The 21,578-nt window shown below is 53.1% G+C and overlaps 8 protein-coding genes across 8 annotated transcripts; 3 read left to right on the top strand and 5 right to left on the bottom strand.

Annotated features, from left to right (window-relative positions):
- Positions 1-20: 20 nt before the first annotated feature.
- Positions 21-1,654, bottom strand: SEPMUDRAFT_146497 (uncharacterized protein). The gene is made up of 4 exons (XM_016903691.1): positions 1,483-1,654; positions 1,082-1,425; positions 972-1,019; positions 21-737 (listed from the first exon to the last, which is right to left on the bottom strand). Exons 2-4 carry the CDS (start codon positions 1,143-1,145, stop codon positions 304-306), a joined length of 546 nt encoding a protein of 181 aa, XP_016765599.1. The 5' UTR covers positions 1,146-1,425; positions 1,483-1,654; the 3' UTR covers positions 21-303.
- A 219-nt stretch (positions 1,655-1,873) lies between these two features.
- SEPMUDRAFT_57937 (phosphoglycerate mutase-like protein) lies at positions 1,874-3,609 on the bottom strand. Its single transcript, XM_016909454.1, has 3 exons — positions 3,521-3,609; positions 2,551-3,469; positions 1,874-2,371 (listed from the first exon to the last, which is right to left on the bottom strand). Exons 1-2 carry the CDS (start codon positions 3,567-3,569, stop codon positions 2,607-2,609), a joined length of 912 nt encoding a protein of 303 aa, XP_016765598.1. The 5' UTR covers positions 3,570-3,609; the 3' UTR covers positions 1,874-2,371; positions 2,551-2,606.
- Positions 3,610-5,940: 2,331 nt separating this feature from the next.
- Positions 5,941-7,629, bottom strand: SEPMUDRAFT_146495 (MRG-domain-containing protein). Its single transcript, XM_016903690.1, has 5 exons — positions 7,440-7,629; positions 7,085-7,194; positions 6,935-7,032; positions 6,310-6,697; positions 5,941-6,244 (listed from the first exon to the last, which is right to left on the bottom strand). The coding sequence occupies exons 1-5, from the start codon at positions 7,607-7,609 to the stop codon at positions 6,069-6,071; spliced, it is 942 nt and encodes a 313-aa protein (XP_016765597.1). The 5' UTR covers positions 7,610-7,629; the 3' UTR covers positions 5,941-6,068.
- Positions 7,630-7,861: 232 nt separating this feature from the next.
- SEPMUDRAFT_146494 (uncharacterized protein) lies at positions 7,862-10,467 on the bottom strand. The gene is made up of 2 exons (XM_016903689.1): positions 8,392-10,467; positions 7,862-8,336 (listed from the first exon to the last, which is right to left on the bottom strand). Exon 1 carries the CDS (start codon positions 10,392-10,394, stop codon positions 8,412-8,414), a length of 1,983 nt encoding a protein of 660 aa, XP_016765596.1. The 5' UTR covers positions 10,395-10,467; the 3' UTR covers positions 7,862-8,336; positions 8,392-8,411.
- Positions 10,468-10,894: 427 nt separating this feature from the next.
- Positions 10,895-11,581, top strand: SEPMUDRAFT_104722 (uncharacterized protein; the record flags this gene model as incomplete). The annotated part of the gene is made up of 1 exon (XM_016900550.1): positions 10,895-11,581. The coding sequence occupies one exon, from the start codon at positions 10,895-10,897 to the stop codon at positions 11,579-11,581; it is 687 nt and encodes a 228-aa protein (XP_016765595.1).
- Positions 11,582-14,552: 2,971 nt separating this feature from the next.
- SEPMUDRAFT_146493 (uncharacterized protein) lies at positions 14,553-16,284 on the top strand. Its single transcript, XM_016903688.1, has 2 exons — positions 14,553-14,951; positions 15,007-16,284. The coding sequence occupies exons 1-2, from the start codon at positions 14,850-14,852 to the stop codon at positions 15,781-15,783; spliced, it is 879 nt and encodes a 292-aa protein (XP_016765594.1). The 5' UTR covers positions 14,553-14,849; the 3' UTR covers positions 15,784-16,284.
- A 512-nt stretch (positions 16,285-16,796) lies between these two features.
- Positions 16,797-18,407, bottom strand: SEPMUDRAFT_57926 (PTH2-domain-containing protein). Its single transcript, XM_016909453.1, has 2 exons — positions 18,018-18,407; positions 16,797-17,829 (listed from the first exon to the last, which is right to left on the bottom strand). Exons 1-2 carry the CDS (start codon positions 18,322-18,324, stop codon positions 17,522-17,524), a joined length of 615 nt encoding a protein of 204 aa, XP_016765593.1. The 5' UTR covers positions 18,325-18,407; the 3' UTR covers positions 16,797-17,521.
- Positions 18,408-19,292: 885 nt separating this feature from the next.
- Positions 19,293-20,867, top strand: SEPMUDRAFT_34896 (choline-sulfatase; the record flags this gene model as incomplete). Its single annotated transcript, XM_016908584.1, has 1 exon — positions 19,293-20,867. One exon carries the CDS (start codon positions 19,293-19,295, stop codon positions 20,865-20,867), a length of 1,575 nt encoding a protein of 524 aa, XP_016765592.1.
- Between the last annotated feature and the right edge of the window lie 711 nt (positions 20,868-21,578).

The following is a 21,578-nucleotide window of genomic DNA, read 5'->3' as shown; positions in this document are numbered from 1 at the left end:
TGTAAAGCGAGAAGTGTCCGATTTGGTTGGGACAATCCTTACTTTCAAAGCTACAGTTACACATCCATCGCCTCGCCGGGCTGCTGCTGTTCCTCGCTTAATGCAAATTTTTGGGCTCCCTGCCCTGTGATTAATTAACCATGCACGAAATGGGGTATACCATTCGTCCATTCGCCCTGTGACGCCCCTAGCACCAACGCTGCGTGTGTGTGTGGTTCCTCATGCAAATTCGTGTCCAGCCGTGAATGTCGTTGAAAAGAAGGACAAGGAGTGGGTGGGTCTCCGATCCTCAATCGCATGCGCTCAGATGTAGACGAGGGCCGCCATGATGGCAGCAAGACCAACGACGCCTGGCTTCTTGACGTCGGCGGCTCCGGTCTGAGTCGCAGGCGGAGCCTTGGTGGAAGTGGCCTGTGTTGGGCTGACTTCGTTGCTGCTCGCGGGACCAGTGGTCGTGGTCGTGGCAGCGGTGCCTCCCGTAGCAGCGGTGGAGCTGGTGGACAAGGTGGTCTGCGCTGGACCGGCCTCGGTGCTGGGAGCAGATGGCGACGGAGTCTCGGAGGTTACTGGACCTGGAGCAGTTGGTACCACTTCGGTGGTGGCGGCAGTCGATGCGACGCTGGTGCTGGTGCTGGTGCTGCCAGTGACAGTTGCAGTCGATTCCACGACGGAGGTAGACTGGGCGGTAGTCGTAGCAGTCCCACTGCTCGGAAAGGGCACCGGCGCCACGGTGGGGCCTGTAGGGGATAACTGTGAGCTTTCCGTGCTCACGGAGCCAGGGGTGGTGAACGGGGGAAACGCGGAGGCAGGATATGTGGTTAAGATTGGCACAGTGAGGGCACTTAGTAGGACGGAGAGGGCATTGGGAGGAGAGGAGGGATATGAATATGGGGAGGCCGATTCCAGCACCGAGAGGGCATTGAGACTTGGGTAGGGAGAGGTGGAGGCAGATGTGTCCGGATCACACTCACTAGCCACGCAGTCGGACGGAATGAGGATGGAGACCTCAGTGATGGTCACTGTGATGAGATGTCAGTATGATGGATGAGGAGTGGTTCGTGGTGGTGGAAGGGAGACTGACCGGTGGCATCGGCGGCAGCGAGGTGGAAGAGCGCGAGGGCGCCAGCGGCAACGGCGTAACGCATGTTGGCGGAGGTGTCTGGTGATGATGCAGCGACGGTGAGATGATGAAGCGACGGACGGTATGCTGATGAAGATAGACGAGCAGGAGGTGTTTGTTGGTGGAAGACGGAGATGTGAAGAAAAGTTGGAGGTGGCTAGAGTGGAGGGAGGGAAATATGAGGTGGCTGGCTGCCTACACCCGCGCCTGCCCTGCCACACGGGGTTTCACCGCCAGCAGCGTGTGTGTCGTTGCACAACATTTTCATTATACTGATGCAAGGCGCACAAGGAGCGGAGGCAGGTCTATCTCCCATTAGTTACTGTCGCGTCGCGTCTGTGTGAAAGAAACAGGTCGCGCACGTGTGATGGGTCGCGCTTGCTCTCGGGGAGCTACAGCCGCTTCTCTTCTGTTCTCTTCTCATCTCTTCTCGTTTCTTCTCTCCCCTTCTCTCCGCTTCGCTTCGCTTCTCTTCTCTTCTCTGCTCTGCTCTTCTCCTCCGCAGAGCGCGAGTCCCATAATTCTTGGACAGAGAGTGAGGACTTGGCGGTAACAGACAGAAAAGACGTCCAAGTGAGGTGGGAGGTGGAGACGACCACCAAAACCTTATCTGAGTCCCTGGCTGACCAGCCAACCCAGCCCAGCCACTTGTATAAACTTAATCTGCTTGCGCCACACAGACATGCATAGGTACCTTAGGAGGTAAGGTATGTTTACAGTACAACACACACCAAACAAGCCGCTCCTCACCTTGGTAGCGCCACAAACATGCTGAGCTGTACCTTAGTCCATCTGACGACATTGTTTCATGTACACAGACAGACTACATAGGTATACATGTACGGTACCTATCTACATGGCTTCTCGATACATGTATACCTACCTACCTTACCTAGGTAGTAGTAGTAGCTTCACCAATGTGTGCCACGCGCGCGCATTCGCAGCACGTTGATGGTAGGTACGAAAGGCTGACCGCTGCCGACCTGTGCCATCGATGAACATCATGTGGCATCACGGAGCACGTATCAAGGTGTGAACAAGTGGCAAGTGGCAAGTGTGCCTCTCACGAGCGTCCAATACCCTGCTACGCTCCATGAAGTGACGCTCTTCTCCTCCCATAGGCGGCGCAAAATATGGTGCTTGTGCCTTGGTGCTTCCTCTGTAGCAATCTGTTCGCAAGCTCAATGCCGTCTGCATATGCTACTAGATGTGGTGGAAGCCATTGGTTGGGCAAGCATATTGCCAAAGGTCCTGACACAGCGGTTAGTGTATGTGCTTGATGTTGCGTCTCGAGTGTTAATGGGACTGTGGGAAGAGTTTCAGACAGCAGTTGGATCAAAAGATGCTCCACACGTGGTATTCAGAACAGGTCTGTGTTTTTGATTTTTCATCATTCGGCAAGGAAAAAAAGAGGGGTGATGCGTGCTTACCAGAGAGGCGCGGCTATGGAGAGCGGTCGGATCCGTTTGAGAGCTTCTTGAACAGCTCAGCCTTTCCTTTGACGCTTGAAGAATCCATCGAGCTTCTGCTGCCCCTCGTCGTGTTTGGAACGGCCGATGCCGCCACGCTGTCTTTTCAGACCGACAAGGTGATCTTTGCGATCGACGGACACGATAAGCAGCTTGTGTTTGTGCAACTTCATCACGTCGGAGGCCGATTCTTCTATGTTAGTCACGTCTCCGCTCGAAGGAGGATGCAATGGAGTTGCAGTTGCAGGAGCACTTTCGCCTCGTGCATACTCTGGCTCTTCTGTCAAGTGAAGCTCAAGGTAGCCAGTATTGGACCACCCTCCGAGATGCTGAAGGACGATGCTACCTTTCGCAGATGTTACTTCAGGCGCGACTGTCACGCTTCTTGGTGGGAGTTTCAACAGGAGCCTTCTCCACAAGTGCGAAAGTATGATGCCGTGGGACACGACGACGACAACTGATTTGCCATGTGGATCCATCTTTCCCACCAGTGGCAGGAGATGCTGGTCCAAGAAGATGTCTGCCCTGTTATTCATCGCCTCTTTACTCTCTACATCCACGAAGCCGGGATCATTCAGATGGCGCTCGCGGTGAGCTTCTCTTCCACTCTTTCGAGCGACTGTACGTGCTTGGAACGCCTTCTTTTCGTAGTAGCCAAAGTCTTGCTCTATCAGCTCTGGGACTTTCGTGATCTCAATGGCAGGCTCTGCGGGAGGCTGCGCTTCCAGAATCGCCTGTGCAGTCTTGAAGGCACGCGAAAGAGGGCTTGCGAACACATGGGTGGCTATGATGCCATCCTTTGCGAAATGCGCGCCCAGTCGCTTGGTTTGCTCAACACCATGGTTGGTGAGGGCAGAGTCTGTCACGCCTGCATAGAGACCTGCTTGTTGTCAGTAGCAGCAACGCATGAGTGGGCAGGGCGAGCGCGCACCCGCTACATTATCTACTGTCTCTCCATGACGAATGAGATAGAGGTCCATCCAGGCCGCCGATCGTCATGTTGGTCGCCGTGTGCTTGCTCATAGATGGTGGTCAAGATGACACTGAAGCATGAAGGAAGCCCCTGGGAAGAGGGACGCGGCCAAGACTGAAATTCAGTGGTCGGCATTCGCTCAATAATCTCTGCCAAGCCAGCTTACTCCCACACGCATACAATACACCCGATCGGACCTGACCAAATATCTCCTCGTTCCACTGTAATCGCTTATGCTCGAGCTCAAGGTAGAGTGTTCCTAAACGTAGGTCCAAAGCAACCTGAGGGGCGTGGCCCCGCCACTCTGTGTCTAGGACGGTCCGACAGACACGATCATATGAAATCCCACGAAAGGGATATGGGAGATGGTTGTACTCCCAGTCTTGCCCATTAAGCCGAACCGGTGTGCGTACTCACTCCTGTCGTAGTGTTTGTATGTTCTGGGCCACGATAGCATCAACTCCTCATCACAGCTCCGAAGCAGCCGAGAAGTCCTAGAGACGGCAGTCATCAAGCATAGCGAAGCAACATTCAAGCACCCGCCCCGAGCGGTAGATCTTAATGCGTCAGAAACGTAGGTACGCAGCTTGTAATCTGCCATGTGCGAAGTGGTGTGCTTTGGCTACCATGGATGGATCCATGTGAAGTGAAGTTCGCCCCTTTCCTCGCATATAGCTGTCCGGTCCATCTATGCCCCTTGAACTTCAGCACGTCCACATGTGCGCAATGTCGCCGACCATTCGCACTTTCTCACGGTCAGGATGGCTTCTTTCCTCAAATGTATGCCTGCAGAGCTGCTTGCAGCAACGGACAACATGGTCGACTCTTCCCAGGGTGTAGTGCTCCTAGGTAGCAGCACAAACTCTCGATGCTGAGGCTACCTCGAGAGCGCCATGCAGTCAACGTGAGAGTGCTGCTGAGAGTACTCAACATCATAATCAAGATCACATCAACGAGATCCCCATGGAAGATACAGACGATGTGATATTGTCTGACTCTACTGCTGTTTCACTACCTTGCAAGCTTGCCGACTCAGACGATTTGTTACGACAACCGTAGAATCTGAGGGAGCACAAGATCAACTCGCCTGTCCTAGGCGATCATGCGGCTGATCAGAGTTTCAGCAAATCACAAAGAAGCGAACTCGGAAGCAGCAAAGCTAACCCCGACTCCAAAGACCACGAAGACTAAGGTGCGACAGTTATGGACCGTAGAAGAGAAAGCTTCGTCGTCGGGGTAGGATGACAGAGTCGTTCGCATTGCCTCGATCTGATCTTGATCCGACCGACAAAACTTACGATCCGCACAGTAAGCCGAGACAACGGTGGGCTAGGAGGAGACCTCGCCAGCAGCAGGTCAATCGATACTGACCATTACACAAAAAATGATGTAGAGACAGCTTGGGAGGTCCGAACCGACAGATAACTAAGGTATGAAGCGCTGAAAATGTCCGCTAGCACAGATGCTACGCATATCGACAGACAGACTGGTCGTCATCTTGAGATTGATCAGTGAGTTTGGCAGGAGCGACCTCAGGGTAAGGTAGTTGCCAATCTCCGCAACCTACCCTGTCGCTCGTAGCTGTCACTTCCATTGCCAGCATTGCCGCGTGGACGACAAGAGCGACTGCCAACTTATTACCTGACCCGTCCGGCTGACATGCGTAAGCACCGTAGTCGGGTTCCTCATACACCACGGCAAGTACCGTAGGTATCATAGCACACCATGCCAACAATGCGCAGCCGTTGAGAGACACTGTATCGCCGGCCCTGCCAAGGTATATAGTAGACCGAATGATAGTAATAACAACAACAACAACAACAACAACAAGAAAAAGAAAAAGATGGACGGGCATGATTCAAAGTATGGGGGAGCTGAGAGTACAGGTACCTACCTTAGATATTATGCTCCCTCTGTCTCTAAACCGGCAGTGCATGAATTAGCGGCGGCGCGGGACAGCACGACAGTCACTGCTACAGGTGGTTCGGGGCTGTAGTTCGAGACTGTGCGAGTTCTGTGCGCAAAAGGCAGAAGAAGGGCATGGATGGGAGGATGCAAGAAGCGCTCCTTGCCACCACTCTTTCCGCGAGAGCTTGCCAGTAGGTAGGGGGGGACCGTTCCAATTGCGAGCAGATTGCGAGTTGGTTGCTGAGGTACGGCGGGGTCTTTGAGCAGATACATGTACATGTATGTGATGTGGCGCGCTATGCATTAGACGTCACAAGAGACAGACTCTACCTTATGTATCATGCATTCATTCATTCATTGCTCATGGATGGAGGCGGGATGGAAGGGGCGGGGGGAGAGACCCGCGGACTAACAAGATAAGGTACGGCGTGCAAATTGGAAAGAGGGCTCATGTATCCAGGTGGAAACTTGACACAAATGAACAATCAAGTTTCTGCTCTGCTTTTTCAACTACATGTAAGCTTGCGCGCAATGCACCAAACGCCAAACGCCAAACGCCATAGTGTTGTTGTAGTTACAGTTGGAGCGCCAAGTAGCCTCAGGCGCCATTTTTGCCCTCGTCGACATACTCCTGCCCAGCATGCTCGTATTCGGCGGCAAGATAGGTCTCGATATGCTTGGCCAGCCACTGCGTCATCTTTGCTAATTCCTCTCGGAGACGGCTGACCGACTGTGTGTCCATGTTGGTGTGAACAATGAGGTCTGGCATGGACACTAATAGAGCATGGTCAGTATCTATCTTTTGCCTGGGGTTACACGTCGCCCCTTTGTAGACTTACCGAAGAGTCTGAGAAGATGCTCGCAGCCGTACATGTCGCACAGAGTCTTGCCGGCATGATCTCCAGACCCCGCCTCGAGCTCCTTGTGAACTTTGTAGTATTGAGGGCGCTCGAATCGGTACAAGAGGATGCGACCAAGGCACTTGTTGAAGTACTCTCGAACACCGGCAATGACTTCTTCCAAGATCTCTGCGTCTGCAGATCCAGCTCTGCGATGCTTGCTCTCGAATCGGTAGTACTCTTCCAAGAACTGATTGATAGGCGTAGGTGCTGGCATCTGCACCAGTTTTTGGTCCTTGGTCACTTTTTCCCAGTCGTCCACGAGAATAGACTTCAGAGTATCAGGAATGAAAAGCCGCACAGCAGGACGACGCACAAACTCCTCTTCCTGCAACCGGCAGTCAGCAAGCTTTCTTCCAGAGGTCGCAGTCTCTCATGAGACCGCACTGATGCTGTTGCTCAGCCCGAGCATTTTCAAGCCGTCAGACGTCGTGACGAAGCGACTTGAAAATGGTCTTCGTCCAGCGTACTGCATGCATGGATGGCCCGCTTTGAACAGACATTGTTCAAGCCCTCGTCTTCCAACAGTCATGATGGAATCCGTAGGCATGACAGGATGAATTACCTTTTCAATTCCCTCCATATCTCTCGAACGCTTCACTCCTCGTGGTGGAGGTGGCGGCGCGACAGAACTTCGATCTTCGCTCCCACGTGCTGAGATACCTATCGCATCTTGTTAGCAGAAATGTCTGACATGGACACCGGGAATGCTTACCGGCCGCTGCTCGTCTCTGAGCCTCCATGTCCTTCTTGAGGTTCTGTGCGAGCTCCTTGTTTTCTTCCGAGAGTTTCCGTAATCGCTCCTGCGGGACCCAGTCGTCCCAACTATGTAACAGACGAAGTTAGCACTTTGTTTGATGCTTTTCCTCGCCGGTGGTCAACCGTATCCAGAGTCTAGTACCAGCTTGGCTGCAGTACCCTCGACTTTGGTGCGGCCTCGCGATGCGTTGAACACCATGGCACTTGGTGCAAACATTTCGTCGCCATGGCGTGCACGAAGATGCCAGGGAGAGGCAGCGCGAAGCCGTAGAAACTTCCACATCTACCGAGACAGAGGATCTTGAACTCACGTATTCTTCCAGCCCTTGTAGTGGACGCGATACTTGTGGCCTGCATTCTTGTCGTCGGGGTCTTTTGGCCGGGCTTCGAGCACTTTGGCCTCGTAGAGTAATTCTCCGTGGAAACAGAGTACACGCTCCTCTTTGGCGTACATGGCTTGGGTCCCCGGAGCTGGCGCCATGTCGCGGGGTTGGGTGTAATGTCAAGTGTTGGGAAAAAAAATTGACAATGTTGTATAAAAAGGGAGATGTTGTAGGTCTCGTTTGCGATGTCCAGTGAAGTCACGATGCGTCCGTGCGTTAAGACGCGATTTTGGCTCGTGTCACGCGTCGGCGTAAGATATAACACGATATATACAGTATGTAAGGGACTAAGGTATGGACTATGGAAGATGTATCCTGTTCTCACTGCCACAATACATTGAGCACCTTACTGATGACTTCCACCGGCAACCTCACGGTTAATACACGTATAACGGATCTTCAATATGCCTACAGAGTACTGTTATGCCATCTACGCTGCAACAGTCCGAATTCCGGCAGTCTGCAGCACGTTGGAAGCCGAAGACCACCAATTCGGCGTCTGCTGAAAATGAGCAGAAAATTCTATATCCAAACCGAGCTTCGCGAAAGCAAATGTCGGGAGTCTCGCGTGCGGAGACTCAACCGACTTCCACCCACGGGCCGGAACCCGAGCTGCCACATTCGGAGGAGGCCCCTATGGCGCTGTTGGAAAAGAAATCCCAGACAGGATTCTCCTCGTGCAAACTCACGTAGTCAATGGACCTCTCAGTCAACACAATTGGATATCACGGGTCACCACTACACTGCGCCAGCCTTGTCGTATCAAACCGAGCAAAGATGGTCAGCACTTACTTCCCTATGTCGATTACGTAGAACGTCCGGTTGCTGTGATTCTCTGATGAACATTTGGCTGATCTCGTAATTTGCGGTGTGTACTAACCTGTCCAAATGCGTAGTGCGCTATTGAAGACGCACACCAGCAGTCTTTTGCCGCTTTCCTTGAGCTTGCCCCACGTTAGAGAATCCGGCCTCATCGCCAATGTTAAGAATATTCTTGGACACATTTTTCTTCTCATCTTCCATCTTCTTGAGCTTCTTTTCAGTCTTTTGCTTGCCAGAGCCTTTGCCGTGGAATGCATGGCTGAGATGCTTGAACGCTTCCTTCTGGTTCATCTCCCGACCGAACTCGTCATGATACTGTAGCTTCACATCTGGTTTGTACTCTTTGTTGAATTTGTCAGCCAGCAAACGCGAGATGAATTGCTCACGTTGCTCGTTCTGTTGACGAGCGAGCGCATCCCGCTCTCTGTTGCTCATCTTGTCAAAGCGTCCGCTGCGACGATCGGCCTCGCGTTGCTCCCTGGCCTTGTGGTCGTATTCTGCGATCAAGTGCTGCTTGTCCGCCAAGAATTGTGCACGCTTACGTTCGCTCTCAGCCTTCTTGTCGGATTCGGAATTATCGACCAGGCCACGCTTCCGGAGCATAGCCAACGAGGAGGCAATGCCTTGGCCGACCATGTTCTCTTCTTCTTCGAGACCTGTGGCCGTGCGATTCACGGAGTTAGAAGACTCGGCATTGGCTCGGCCTGCGTGCTCCTGTGCCTCCTCAACGTTTGCGTATGACTCCTGGCCCATTGCAGTGTCGCCATCGTCATCCTGATCGTCATCGAAAGTGCTCGCCCGTGGTGCAGAGTCTCGTCGTGCTGTCGCATGCTCAGTCTCTTCAGGCCTCTTCAGGTTGGCCACGAACTCAGACGTCTCATCAATGACGAGGCCACCCTCTTCTAGGTCTACTTCGTCGATAGGCATTTCTTCTCGCAGTCGCCGCGCAATTTCGGTCGCGTCCGTCTTCTTCCGCTTCTTCAACGCTTCCCTACGTGCAGCTGCAAGCCTCGCTTGCAAATCGTCATCGTCGTCAAAGTCGAAAGCTCGCTTCTTCGTGACAGCATCTGCGGCGTCGTTTCGAGCATCTTCTAGGTCCATCGAGTCTGGGTGAGTATTTTGCGGTCGTTCTGGTGTGATAATGTCTTCATCAATGGCCTTTTGCCTTGTTTTCTTCTCCTTTTTGCTTTTCTTCGCTTTCTTGACTTTGATCGTGGATGGATCGACGTAATCGGAGACTGGCAAGTCATCCTTTAACAAGTCGAGGCTGATCTGCACACCTTTGTTCGGGTTCTGCGCCGTCTCTGCTGCCTTACGCTTGGCCTCCACAGTGCTCCCTCGTCCGTCCAACGTAAAGCGCTTCTGCAGCTTGCCATCGATCTCTTCGTCGTACTTGGACAGCAGATTCTGGGTTCCGTCCTGCTCGGTTGGGTCGTAGTCCGGTCGCTTCTTCAGCAGTCGCAGCTTCTCTTCGAGCTTTTCCTTCGCCTTCAGTTCCATGTTCTCCAGCTCATCATCTTCACTGTCTTCGCCGATTTCTTGGTCCTTTAATGTGAGGACCTGCTCGCCAGTGAATTCGTCAAACTCAGCAGCCTCATGGCCAACTTTTACGCCGGCTAAGTCTTGCGCAGTGTACTCGGCCTGCTGCTCACGAGCAGCCAGTTCTTCTTCCAGCTTACGAGCCTTGTCGATCTTCTTTTGTCGTCTCTTCTGCTGCAACAGCCATGTCCGCGTGTCGACTTCCTCGTCGCTAGGCTCCCCCAGGCCCTTGCCCTCCAGCTTTGCAAATCGAGCTGCCTGGTCTCGAGCCTTCTTCATAGCGGCCTTGCGCTTCTGGCGCTCTTCTTTTTCTCGCCGCTCCGCTTCATGCTTTTCCCAGTTTTTACCCGCAGCTGCAGCGCGCTTGTCCAGTGTGCTCAGATCGTCACTACTGTCTTCACCATCACTGTCACTGTCGCCATCGTCTTTGAATTGAGGTCCGCCGCCAGGCACTGGCAGCGGTGCCATGCCCAAGGACACGCGGACCTTGTTCATTTGCTCAATATCTACAGCGGAAGCCATCTTGGAGGCGGTTCGAGAACCGGTGGTCAGATTTAAGCCCGATGGCGATACAAGGAAAGAAATAAGTACTTACCTTAGTACTCGTGTTCTGAAGACAATGAGCCTCTTTACAAGACGAGCACAGCGATTAGCAGATGCGACCTCCAGGCTCCAGCTGAGTCATGTAGGGCACCGCCAAGTGAGGCTAGCGGGGGTCCACTCGCGGCTGCCTCAAATTTATTTTCGCGACTCTCTTCCTTCTCCCTTCTTACAATCACAAAGATCTGTGTCCAGCGGTCCTGACGCGCCTTCGGGTGCTGTTGGTCGACTGCTGCGACAGTTCGACGACCCATGGAACCTTCTATGCAATGGAGCACATCCGGTTGACAGATCTGAGAGCAATTGCGGCGCACATCTTGAGCTCTCCGTGAGCTCGATGTGTCGTCCGGGCGCTATATTCCAAAGCGTTCCTGAGCCCGTCGGGCCTTGAAGGTTGGGACAAACCATAGCTTGCCTACAGCATGTTATCATCACACGTCGAGCACGTGCGCTGGCTCGAAAATGAGGGAATGAGCGCAGAGGGTGCTGGCGATGAGGGCGAAAACACAAGAATGAGGTACACACACGTTGGCAGCGGTGCAGGCGGTAGATGCGGACAGTGCGCGCTGCAGCGTGATCATACCGACATGAAATGCAGCATCCCCTGTCATGATGGTCGCCCGCCACCCTCAGCAACTTGTCTTGCCAAAAGGCGGACGATGTACCTCTTAGACCTTGCTATCGCTGATTCCACATCTCTGGGCACGAACTATGAGCTTTTACCGAGCAACCCAGCAGCGGTACCTCCTAGAGGGGATCCAGCTTCCTGCCCTGCTCTCTACCTCCAACCTCCTGATGTATTCAATTCACTCTCCCAGCAGGCGAGGCGCGAAGGTCATGCATGCATGCTTACAGACTTACAGTCGTGCCTACCGAATCTTCTCTACCACCTTACTCTACTTACTCTTACCGTGCCTCGTATTAGCTTACTCTCTACACGCAAGCAAAAACGTCTCACGTCGCACATTACACATTCGACGACTGCAATGGATAATCCAAAAGTCTTACATGAGTTAGACAACGGGTTTGTCGTGCGCGCATGGGTGCGTTCAAACAACCTCATCGCGTCGACCAATGATGTGCTGACCGCAGGCGGAGCGATTGAGTGATGCGAGGGATGCAGCATCCTGTAGCGTAGGTAGTCGGCATGTCAATACCAAAAAGCCCTGACTAAAACCTTCAGGGTCGTTTGGTCAGTGAGAAAGCCAGTTACTCCACGAACCAGCCCAACTCAGCCGTATCCTTACACTGAGGAAAGTGCCGTGTCATGTATACCTAAGGTAAGGTACCTACTACATGTAAGGTACAATGTACCTGCGCGTGCCTACCACCCTCCCTGAGGAGAGCGCCGTGTCATGGATCAAGCACTGCCAAAGTCATGAAGGTTGCAGGTTGCAGCATGTTCAGGTGCGTGGTCTCCAAGCACTGGTGCGCAAGGACCATTGCTATTTGTACCTACCAGCTTTGTCATAAGGTACATGTAGGAGGTAGCCATCAACGGCGAAGCATGTGGCCCGATAGGCCTGGACGTTGTCTCTGGTATCGTTGTTGCAATACCTATAGGTACTAGGTAGGTGTATATATACACGGTGTATATATCAAGACTCCACATCGGCACTGATACCTGCTCGCAGACATCCATTTCCACAAAGCTGAACTTGGATATTGGCTATCGGAATAATACATGTGTTGGGGAAAGGGCACTATGGCACTGCTATCCTAGCGTTTGTCGCTTGGTCGTGGAGAACGTTTGGTATATTGATTTGTTTTTCAACGGTGAGACTGTCGAGGAGTCGAAGACGATGTAGGCTCTGCAGGAGTTGCTTGTGACATGTCTGGTGCGCCGCGGCCGAGCGAGAGTGAAATTCTTAACCTCCACGGGCTTCCTCATATCTTGTCGATATTCAAGACCGTTTTTGGGTAGCGCGCCTTGTTTTGCTGATTCGTGCCTTCCCCGGGCTTCTCATGCGCGATGAACCCGTTCACCTTGTTATTTTTATCTGTGTTATGAACCGCTTACTGGATGCTCACATAGGCACATAGCTGTGGTGTTTGAAGGCGTTCCATTACCGCCTAATAGATGTACCAAGATCTAATACCTCCAGGCCAAGCCAAGGAACTGATGGACGACCAGACGCTACTTGCAGGCAAAATTATGCCCAGTACACCACAAGTCCTTGCATCCACGCACGCGTGACCGCCCATCAGCGCCATCAGCGCGATTCTCGGCACCTTCTGAATGCTCGACGACATCTATACAACTGTCGAGATCTGGTACTGGTCCGACGACCACACGACGTCCGCCCATAGCCGGCTACTAACACGCTATCACTAGGTGTAGCTCCGGGTCTCAGAACCTGTTGTTGCTACGGAGCAAGTCGCACCATGTTTTGGTTGTGCTGACCACATGTTGTGGCTGCTCACAGGCTCACAGGAATGATGTGGCTGTCCTCCTCATTTCGAGCGTGTCATCACATCGGCGTTTGTGCTCGCCGCATCATCTGCCAATAATGACAACGCACTCTGGAACATTTCTTCGTCTCTTCATCATCGAAACCCACCTCTGGAAAGATGCGGAAGACTGTACGTTCACCAAGCATGCCACGGTAGGAGGTAGCAGTTTCGGTTGCTCTCAACCACATCACGACAGAAGCAGACGACGAAAGCCCAATGGAGCATGACGGATGCCCGTTCAGTGCGCAAAGATCTGGCTTTATTAGATTGACTCAAAGCAATGATCATGAACAACAAAGTCAGCATGGATGTCTCATTCCTCCTCGGAAAAGTCGATCCTCCACAATCTACATCAGTCCAGAGTGCTGCTGTGTAATAGAATATCATGATACGCGTGCGGCGTTGGTGGGAGGTGTGCCACGTGTGCGTGTGGGACCTAAGGGCTGAGGCTGCTGACATGAGCAGGGTGCCTGTGGTGCCTGGGTTAAAATCTTGCCCGAGTCCGAGACATTCAAGTTTTGGTACCTGGTAGGCGCGGCAGAACGTGGGCGTCGTCTAGTGAGTCTACATTGGCGGAGGCGTAAAAAGATTTTTATTATGACAACGGGGAATGGCTTCTCGCGACGATCCACCTCGGCGAGCTGACGACACTCTGCGGGTCGTCCGAGGCCCGCGACCAAACATTAGACCCAACTACCTCTTCGACCATGCCATTTGTCCACAGGGCGCTGCAGAGCTGGACCACTCCCGGCGACCACGCAGCCGAGGGTTGCACGACACATGGAGCTGTGTTATTATTGACCTGTCTTGCAGCAGCTGTTGACACCACTGCGAAGATGGCGTAACGGGCGTTGGCTTCCAATGTGTCAAGAAGATGATGTGTATACTATTCACAGCAGCGCAAAACGTGGCCAGCAACCTTGTCGGCTGTCGCCCAGTGTCGCCTAAGTGGCAGCCATGTCTCGCGGGCCAGACGATGATTAAGGTGCCATGATTTTATATTACGTTGCGGCCATCTGCGACACTATGGGTGGGCTCTATCGAACCCTGAATTGAGTCAAGAATCTGCCAATACAGCCTAGCAATGTCAAGCAAAGAGCAGAAGGATAGGGTGAGGAAACAAGGTTTTCGACAGTGCGGTGGAGATCCGGGCTGCTGGACCGTTTCCAGACGCTTCTGGGGGATCGAGGTCCTCGAGCCGGCGCGCCGAGGTCGCTGCAGTCTTTTGGTCGAGAAGGAATTCTCTGCAATAAAAAATCTCTTGCGCGGGTTCTGCGGGTGGAGCCTGCAGGAGCCAGTGTGAGAGTGCCAGGGACATTGAACTGCCGCCGGGGGGGGACCAGCGAATCGCAATGCTCCAAGTGGCTCTGTGGCCCGGCACTGCAACCATTCACAGCAGCACGCGGCGGTACCTGTCGTGCCGCAGTTCGCGCCTCCCCTGTCGATTCCGCTCAGGCTATAGGGCTGGGCGCTGATATGGATCGGGATCGCAGTCAGCGTCATTCCCGAACGGGCAAAAGCCTGCGCCAAACCGCATTGCGCCCCGTCAACCGTCGATGGATGGGGCCCGATGCTGGTTCTGCGTGGTGGAGACACCTCCCTCCCTGACCGACGGATAATAAAACACAGGTCGCAGCATTGCGCAGCTCGTTGCTGGTTTCCCTCGCTCCCGTTGTTTATACCACTATCATCATCCACCCTTCGCCTGCGCATTTGGTCGCTTCACTGCTGTGCAGTAGTATCACTCGTTCGCTGCTCGCGTCTACTGCACTACTCTCTCCTTGAGGCCCGATCATACTTCTTCATCATTCACTTGTGTGTGCGCACAGACTTTTTGCCAGCCCGACAACGACCACTTGACGACCAAGTCACGACACGACCCGACACGATCGCATCGCATAGTCTCTTCATCCTCGCGCCATCATGATGAACACCGCTATCGCATCCGTTGCCCTTTTTGGCACCTCTGCCTTGGCCGGCGCATATGGCTACAGCGCAACAGCTGTGGGCAACGCACATGTCATCGTAAGTCCTCGCTCTGCGTGCAGTCCATATCGCATCTAACCGGCATTTTTGGCAGAATCAATGCAATTACCCAGTCAAGCTTTGCAGTGTTCCCTCCAGTGGTGGTGGTCAGGAGCAAGAAGATAAGATCCTCGCTGCTGGCGAGTCCTGGTCCCAGCCCTGGACGGAGTTGACGAATGGCAACGGTTGGTCAATCAAGCTTTCCAAGACCGATAACCTGGATCACATCCTGCAATACGAGTACACGTTTCACAACGATGGTATTATCTGGTATGACCTGAGCTGCGTCGACGGCAATCCGTGGGACCAGGACTGGCAGATCACAGCCAACGGCTCAGACTGCAGCCCCAAGCAGCAAGCTTATCGCTACTCTACCGATGACGCCTATGGCATGCAGTCCTGCAGTCAAGACACAGAGATTACTGTGACCCTCTGCACAGGCACCTCGGTCGATGACGGTTCGGCCGTGAACTCTCCTTCCAACAACACTACAGGATCAACGGCACCTTCCTATTCGACCCCATCGAACAACACCGAACCAGCGGCACCTTCCTACGAAGCCCCAGCTTCGAGCTCTACGCCTGCCCCGGAATACACCCCTATTGGGTACAACCCCCCTAACGAGGATACTACTTCCACGACCGAGAATGCTCCGGTCACGCCAACCACCTTCCTTACATCTGCCACCACCGAAGCCACTTCAACCGATGATTCTGGCGTTGTCATCATCACCGATTTTGTGACTGTGTGGACGACTGCAGAAGCCACGGCGTACCCGAACCGCTTCCGAAGACACGAACACGGCCACGGCAGCCACCAGCACAACGCTTAAGATGTGCACCGATCTACACCTGCTTTGCAAAGAACAAGGCAGCAGCTTTATGACCATTCAATTCTCCCTACATCCTCACCGGGCAGATTGCTTCACTCGTTCGCACCCGCTGTGAAGGCATTTTTTTGGCATGTTTCTTTGTCGATGCCAACCAGCTCGGCCCCCCTTTTTCCCCTTCCATGCCGCAAGAGATTATATATGTGTATATATATCCCCCCCGGTTTGGAGATCTTTGTTCTCTTCTTCGATCCCAGTCTTCGCTACGGCAGACTGTATAAAAAGAAGCTTTGTTACACATTGGTCCCCGGAGACGTGCGCAACTGGTGTTGCTGCCGCCGCGGAAACGAATTGAATGGCTACGATCACACGAGCAAATGGCAGAGTACACATATTGCTTAGGAGGACATCGGTGGAAATATACAGGTGTTCACCCCCAGAGAGTTGGCGATCAGCGATAGAGATTCCCCCGTACATTCGTATCTTTCGAAAAGAAAATAAAAGCAATCTTTTGTGTTTTGTGTATAACCTCTCTCTCTCTCTACCTACTCCCTTTTCATGATGTGATGGATACTTTTTTCCTCATTAGATGTTTGCTACAGCCAGACATATATCTCTTCTGTTGGAAATTCCGTGCGCGCAAAGATGATGATGGGTGGGCAGGCAGACATCTCGCACTTGGACGAGAGCATGAGAATCATCATCATCATCATCCGGTACCTAGGTACATTACCTCCGAGTGACGCGCGACTGGATGGTCGCACTTGGTCGAGACGTGACGTGACGTGATGTGATGTGTGGGAAATCAACGCGCGATGATTTGACTGAACTGAACTGGTCAAAGACGTGACGTGACGTGAGAAAATTACCACGCCGCAAGGATTGTTTGACTTAGGGTAGACTAGGTGGTGGAGATGTCGTCCGTTGTTCCTCTCAAGATTCTAGACCATTATCTCCTACTGACTTTTGTGGGTGATCAACAGCGCGAGCGTGACAGCCCGGCTAGCCGGCCGGCCGGCCCTAGAAGCATGTTCTTCAATGTTTCTCGGTCAACACCTCCTACCTCCGTACCATGTGTGTCTCTCTCGTGGTACTGGGACGGAAATTCAACGTTCACCGAACCAATCTTTCACTTTCAACGAGTGTCATACAGTCATTCCAGGGCAACACTTCTTTCTCATCCTCGAAAAGATTTGCAATTAATATCAGCCTTCTCGTTTGAAGTCACATTCTCTGTCATTATCCGAGGCGACCATCACCGAATCGATATATAGCTCGGAATAGATTGATTGTCTCGCCACTGGTAATGGTTTGGCATTTGCACACTGTGCGTAGAAGGTTCGTGCAAAGGAGAAGCCCATGGTGATTGTGGTTGTGCCCAGCATACCGTCGAGCGATTCAAGACCAGCACCAGAGAAAAGTCGATGCTACGCAAATATACGAGACTGCGTCAAAGCGATACGTTCCTCGCTGCCTCGAAAAGTGTACTGCATGACACCACATCACGTATTTGAGCCTTCGTACCAGCAATTGACCGTAGAAACAATTGACGTTCACTGATCTATCGTGGTGTCAATTGTAACTCTGCAGATCTGTGACCATTGCTAGGCAAGCAACATGTACACACTAGGCAACCCTGAGTCATTTTCATTGACGTGCTGCGGGAGTGTTGGTAAGCAGTCGCAAGCGTTGACGATCGACTTTCCGCAGTTGCGGCAACCAGTGTTGAGGTATTGGGTGATCACAATAGCTTGAGATGCCCGGTCACTTCATTGATTTTGCTCTTTGGTGCAGGTCCTATGCCAAGGACAGTGGCAGACCCGCTCGCAATCTGCGTTCGACCGGCATCATGGATGACTTGGGCACATAAGCCCAAACTGACAGCTGTGGCCTGAAGCATGAGCATTTCGTCTTCACTGTCAACCTTGAGTGCCACCTTGGCTTGGCCTTGAGATTCCCAGCGCTGGAGGATGGGATGCTTGGGGTTGATACGTAAGAACGATTTGTAGCACGCAAGAGTTGCATGCCCGCACTGCGCAGCTATTTTGCCTGTGATATGGTCAATAAGCATTTGTGGATATCCGGACTCACCATCCACGGCATGACACGAGGTCCGAGAGGCGATGTTTGTCAGCTACATATGGTAGAAGCACTGTTGATGGAAGCGACGTCACGGCAGACACGCGGCACTGGTACTACCTATGTATACATGGAGGCGAGAAGTCTGTCAGACCTACCTTTGGTCATGCCTAGGTCAGTTCTGACGACCAGCACGAGCTTGCATTCCTCTGTGCTACCCTCAAAAGTCTGAAGTTCTCCCAGGTCCTGGGCCGACTCCTCGGATCCCGAGTCGTCACCGTCTTCATCGTCGTCGTCGTCGCTCGCACCGCCGGCTGCCATAGTATAGTCCACGGGTGACTGGCCGAACAGTCCGATGGAGCGGGCCTTGCCGATGAAGTAGCCAGTGGTGAAGGCGACAATGGCGGCTGCAATGGCATAGCTTGCAGCAGACGGCGGAGGCCGATCGAGCGGAGGCTGAGCCATGGCGACGACGAGTTGGCAGCGGAGGCGGAGACGGAGGCGTCGGGCGAGGCTGCCGGGGGTGCGGTGGGTGAGGCCGTGACGAGCAGAAGCAGAAGCAGAAGCAGAAGCAGGGCAGAGGGCGGTGTGTAGCTTGGGGGTCTGGCAATCGAGGTGTTGGGGTGTGTCAGGCTGTCTGGCGGGCTTGGCGAGTCGAAATACCTTTCCAAAGTTTAAATATCTGCTGTCGCGTGCCTTCCAGATCGAAGGCTTGGCGCGGAACGACGACGCGACGTGACTGCAAGTTGTCGAGCGAATGGCGCGAAAAGTGCACTCAGGCTTGTATTGGGGGCGTAGAATGGCGAGTTCAAAAGTTGTGCGCAGCGACTGAGGGCAAGTTGGCCCTGCGACGTCTCATTTATCTCCGACTCACCTCCGATTCTGAGACTGAGAGTGACGGAGCCAGCAGCGCGACCCCTGTTCCATTGTGTGACACTTTACCCCAGGAAATCCTTAGGCGGGACTAGTCCGCAAAGGTATCGCTCACGCGTCGACATTGCATCTTCGGAGCACGCAATCGGGCGAAACGACACGGACAACACGGACGCCTTATTATTGCACATCGCCAATTATATAAGACAACACGCTTACCCTCGTGTTCGCCGTCGTTTACATCGTTTGTCGCTCCCGCCGTCATCATCATCGTTGCCACCCTCCCATCTTCCATCTTCCATCTTCCATCTTCGCTTCCACCACCACCATCACCACCACAACCACAACCACCACCTCCATCTCCAACCTCCCACCTACGTTGGTATCTGCAACTACTTCTGCATCACCGGAACTGGCGTGGCCTGGCCGCCAGTATGGATCCCCTACAGCGTCTTCGCAAGTTGCCAGATACGCCTCCCACCTCTCCTCCAGTGGGCTTCGCGGGCCAGAATGGCTTCAGCACTCCGCTGTTCCCGCAGCAGCCAAACATCCTATACATCATGGCCGACCAGCTGGCCGCACCTCAGCTCAAGATGTACAACGAAAAGTCGCAGATCAAAACTCCCCATCTCGATCAACTTGCGGCCAAGTCGGTCGTCTTCGATTCTGCCTACTGTAACTCGCCACTGTGCGCCCCTTCACGCATGGCTATGATCACCGGTCAGCTCCCCTCCAAAATCGGTGCCTACGACAACGCTTCTCCCATATCCGAGGATACGCCAACCTACGCGCACTATCTGCGAAACGCCGGCTACGAGTGTGTTTTAGGCGGGAAAATGCACTTTATCGGTGACCAGCTTCACGGATATGAGTATCGCCTGACCGCCGACATTTATCCAGCCGACCTGGGCTGGTCAGTGAATTGGGACGAACCAGACACGCGACTGGAGTGGTATCACAATAGCTCGTCCATCCTCCAGGCTGGTCCTTGCATTCGAAGCAATCAACTCGATTATGACGAGGAGGTCATGTTCAAGGCCAAGCAGTACTTGTATGACCACGTGCGAAAGCCTCAGAATAAGCGCCCGTTCTGCCTGACCGTATCTCTCACCCATCCTCACGATCCGTATACGATCGAGCACAAGTACTGGGATATGTACAAGGATGTCGACATTGCTATGCCCGATGTGGAAATTCCCAAGGATCAGCTGGATCCGCATAGCAAGCGCCTGCAGCACGTCTGCGACCTCGAAGATTATGACTTCACGCCCGAGCAGATCAAGAATGCGAGACGAGCCTATTACGGAGCTGTCAGCTATGTCGACCACAACATTGGCATTCTGATGCAGACTCTGAAAGACTGCAAGCTCGATGACAACACCATCGTCATCTTTTCTGGTGACCACGGCGACATGCTGGGCGAGCGTGGCCTGTGGTACAAAATGTCGTACTTTGAGTCTTCTGTTCGCGTTCCCATGCTGTTCAGCTATCCCAAGCAGTGGGCGCCACACCGCGTTCCGCAGAACGTCAGCACACTGGACATCCTGCCCACGCTGGTCGACATTGTAGGATCCAAGCTGGTCCCTGGTTTGCCCATGGACGGAGTATCAATCGTTCCGCATCTCAAGGGCAAGTCGACTCATGACACCGTCTTTGCCGAGTACATGGGCGAAGGAACCATCGCACCGATGATGATGATCCGCCGTGGAGCCTGGAAATACATCACTTGTCCCGCAGATCCAGACCAGCTGTACAATCTGGCGGAAGACCCCAAGGAGCTCACCAATCTTGCTACTTCTTCGGATGCGGCCACGAAGAAGATGTACAACGCCTTTGTTGCTGAGGCCAAGGCGAAGTGGAACATGGAAGCCATCACTGCCGATGTTATAACGCGACAGCGTCAACGACGCTTCTGCTTCTCGGCGCTGAAGCAAGGCAAGTGGACCAGCTGGGATTACAGTGTGCCCGACAACAGCCAAGACAAGTACATTCGAAGTCACATGGACCTTGATGACTTGGAGCGGAGGGCCCGGTATCCGATTGTGGATGCTCATGGTAACGTCAAGACTTTCGACACCAGCGGAAAGGATGGCGCTCTGGCAATCCCTCACCAAGCAGGCGCTGCCGGACAGTGAGGAGCCTGACCAGCTGCCGGAGAGGAGCTCTTCACAGGGCTGCAGGTGTGACGAGAGAGATGCGTTTCAGCCGCCGTAACACGTTGCACGCAAAACGATGAGAGGGGAAATCTGCCCTTTTGAGACGAACTTTTTTCTTTCTGCGTTGAGCGATGGTGTTTTTGGCGCAAGGGAGAGGGGCTCCTTTTTGAAACAAATTGTTGAGATTCCCAAAGGCATGTTTTGTCCTACCTGTACCCCCTTGCCGCTTTCCCCCTACCTAGAATGGTTCAGATTGTGCCAAGCAAGCTTGAATAACTTATGTAGAAGTTTTGAAAACAAATAAACAAACAAACGCACTGTATTGCATCTGCATTTCCATGCCAGAGAACCTTTTTGTTGTTTGATTTGATTGAAAAGGAGAAAAGGCATGTGAGAGAATCTTTTCCATTTGGTAATGTCGCCTATGCCTATACCTTACCTACATGTTACATCTAGCAGGAGGTACATAAAGTAGCACAAAACGCCTGTGAGATCCCGCTACCTTACGTTCCGTCGGATGAAGAGAGAGACCCGCTCGACAAGAGTTTGGGTGGTAGTGTGTGACACGCGTTCTTTGAGCTGTACCTCCCCGTCGTCCGGAACTTTTCCGTTTACCTTACCCTTACCTTAGCTCTGTAGCGCCCTTTTCCCTCTCTCTCTCTCTCTCTCTCTCTCTCGTCTGTCGGTCGT

The sequence above is a fragment of the Sphaerulina musiva genome, assembly GCF_000320565.1.
Source record: "Sphaerulina musiva SO2202 unplaced genomic scaffold SEPMUscaffold_1, whole genome shotgun sequence".
In the NCBI taxonomy this organism is placed as follows: Eukaryota; Fungi; Ascomycota; class Dothideomycetes; order Mycosphaerellales; family Mycosphaerellaceae; genus Sphaerulina; species Sphaerulina musiva.
The sequence above is the reverse complement of the archived record's forward strand: the minus strand, read 5'-3'. Positions and strand labels throughout refer to the sequence as shown.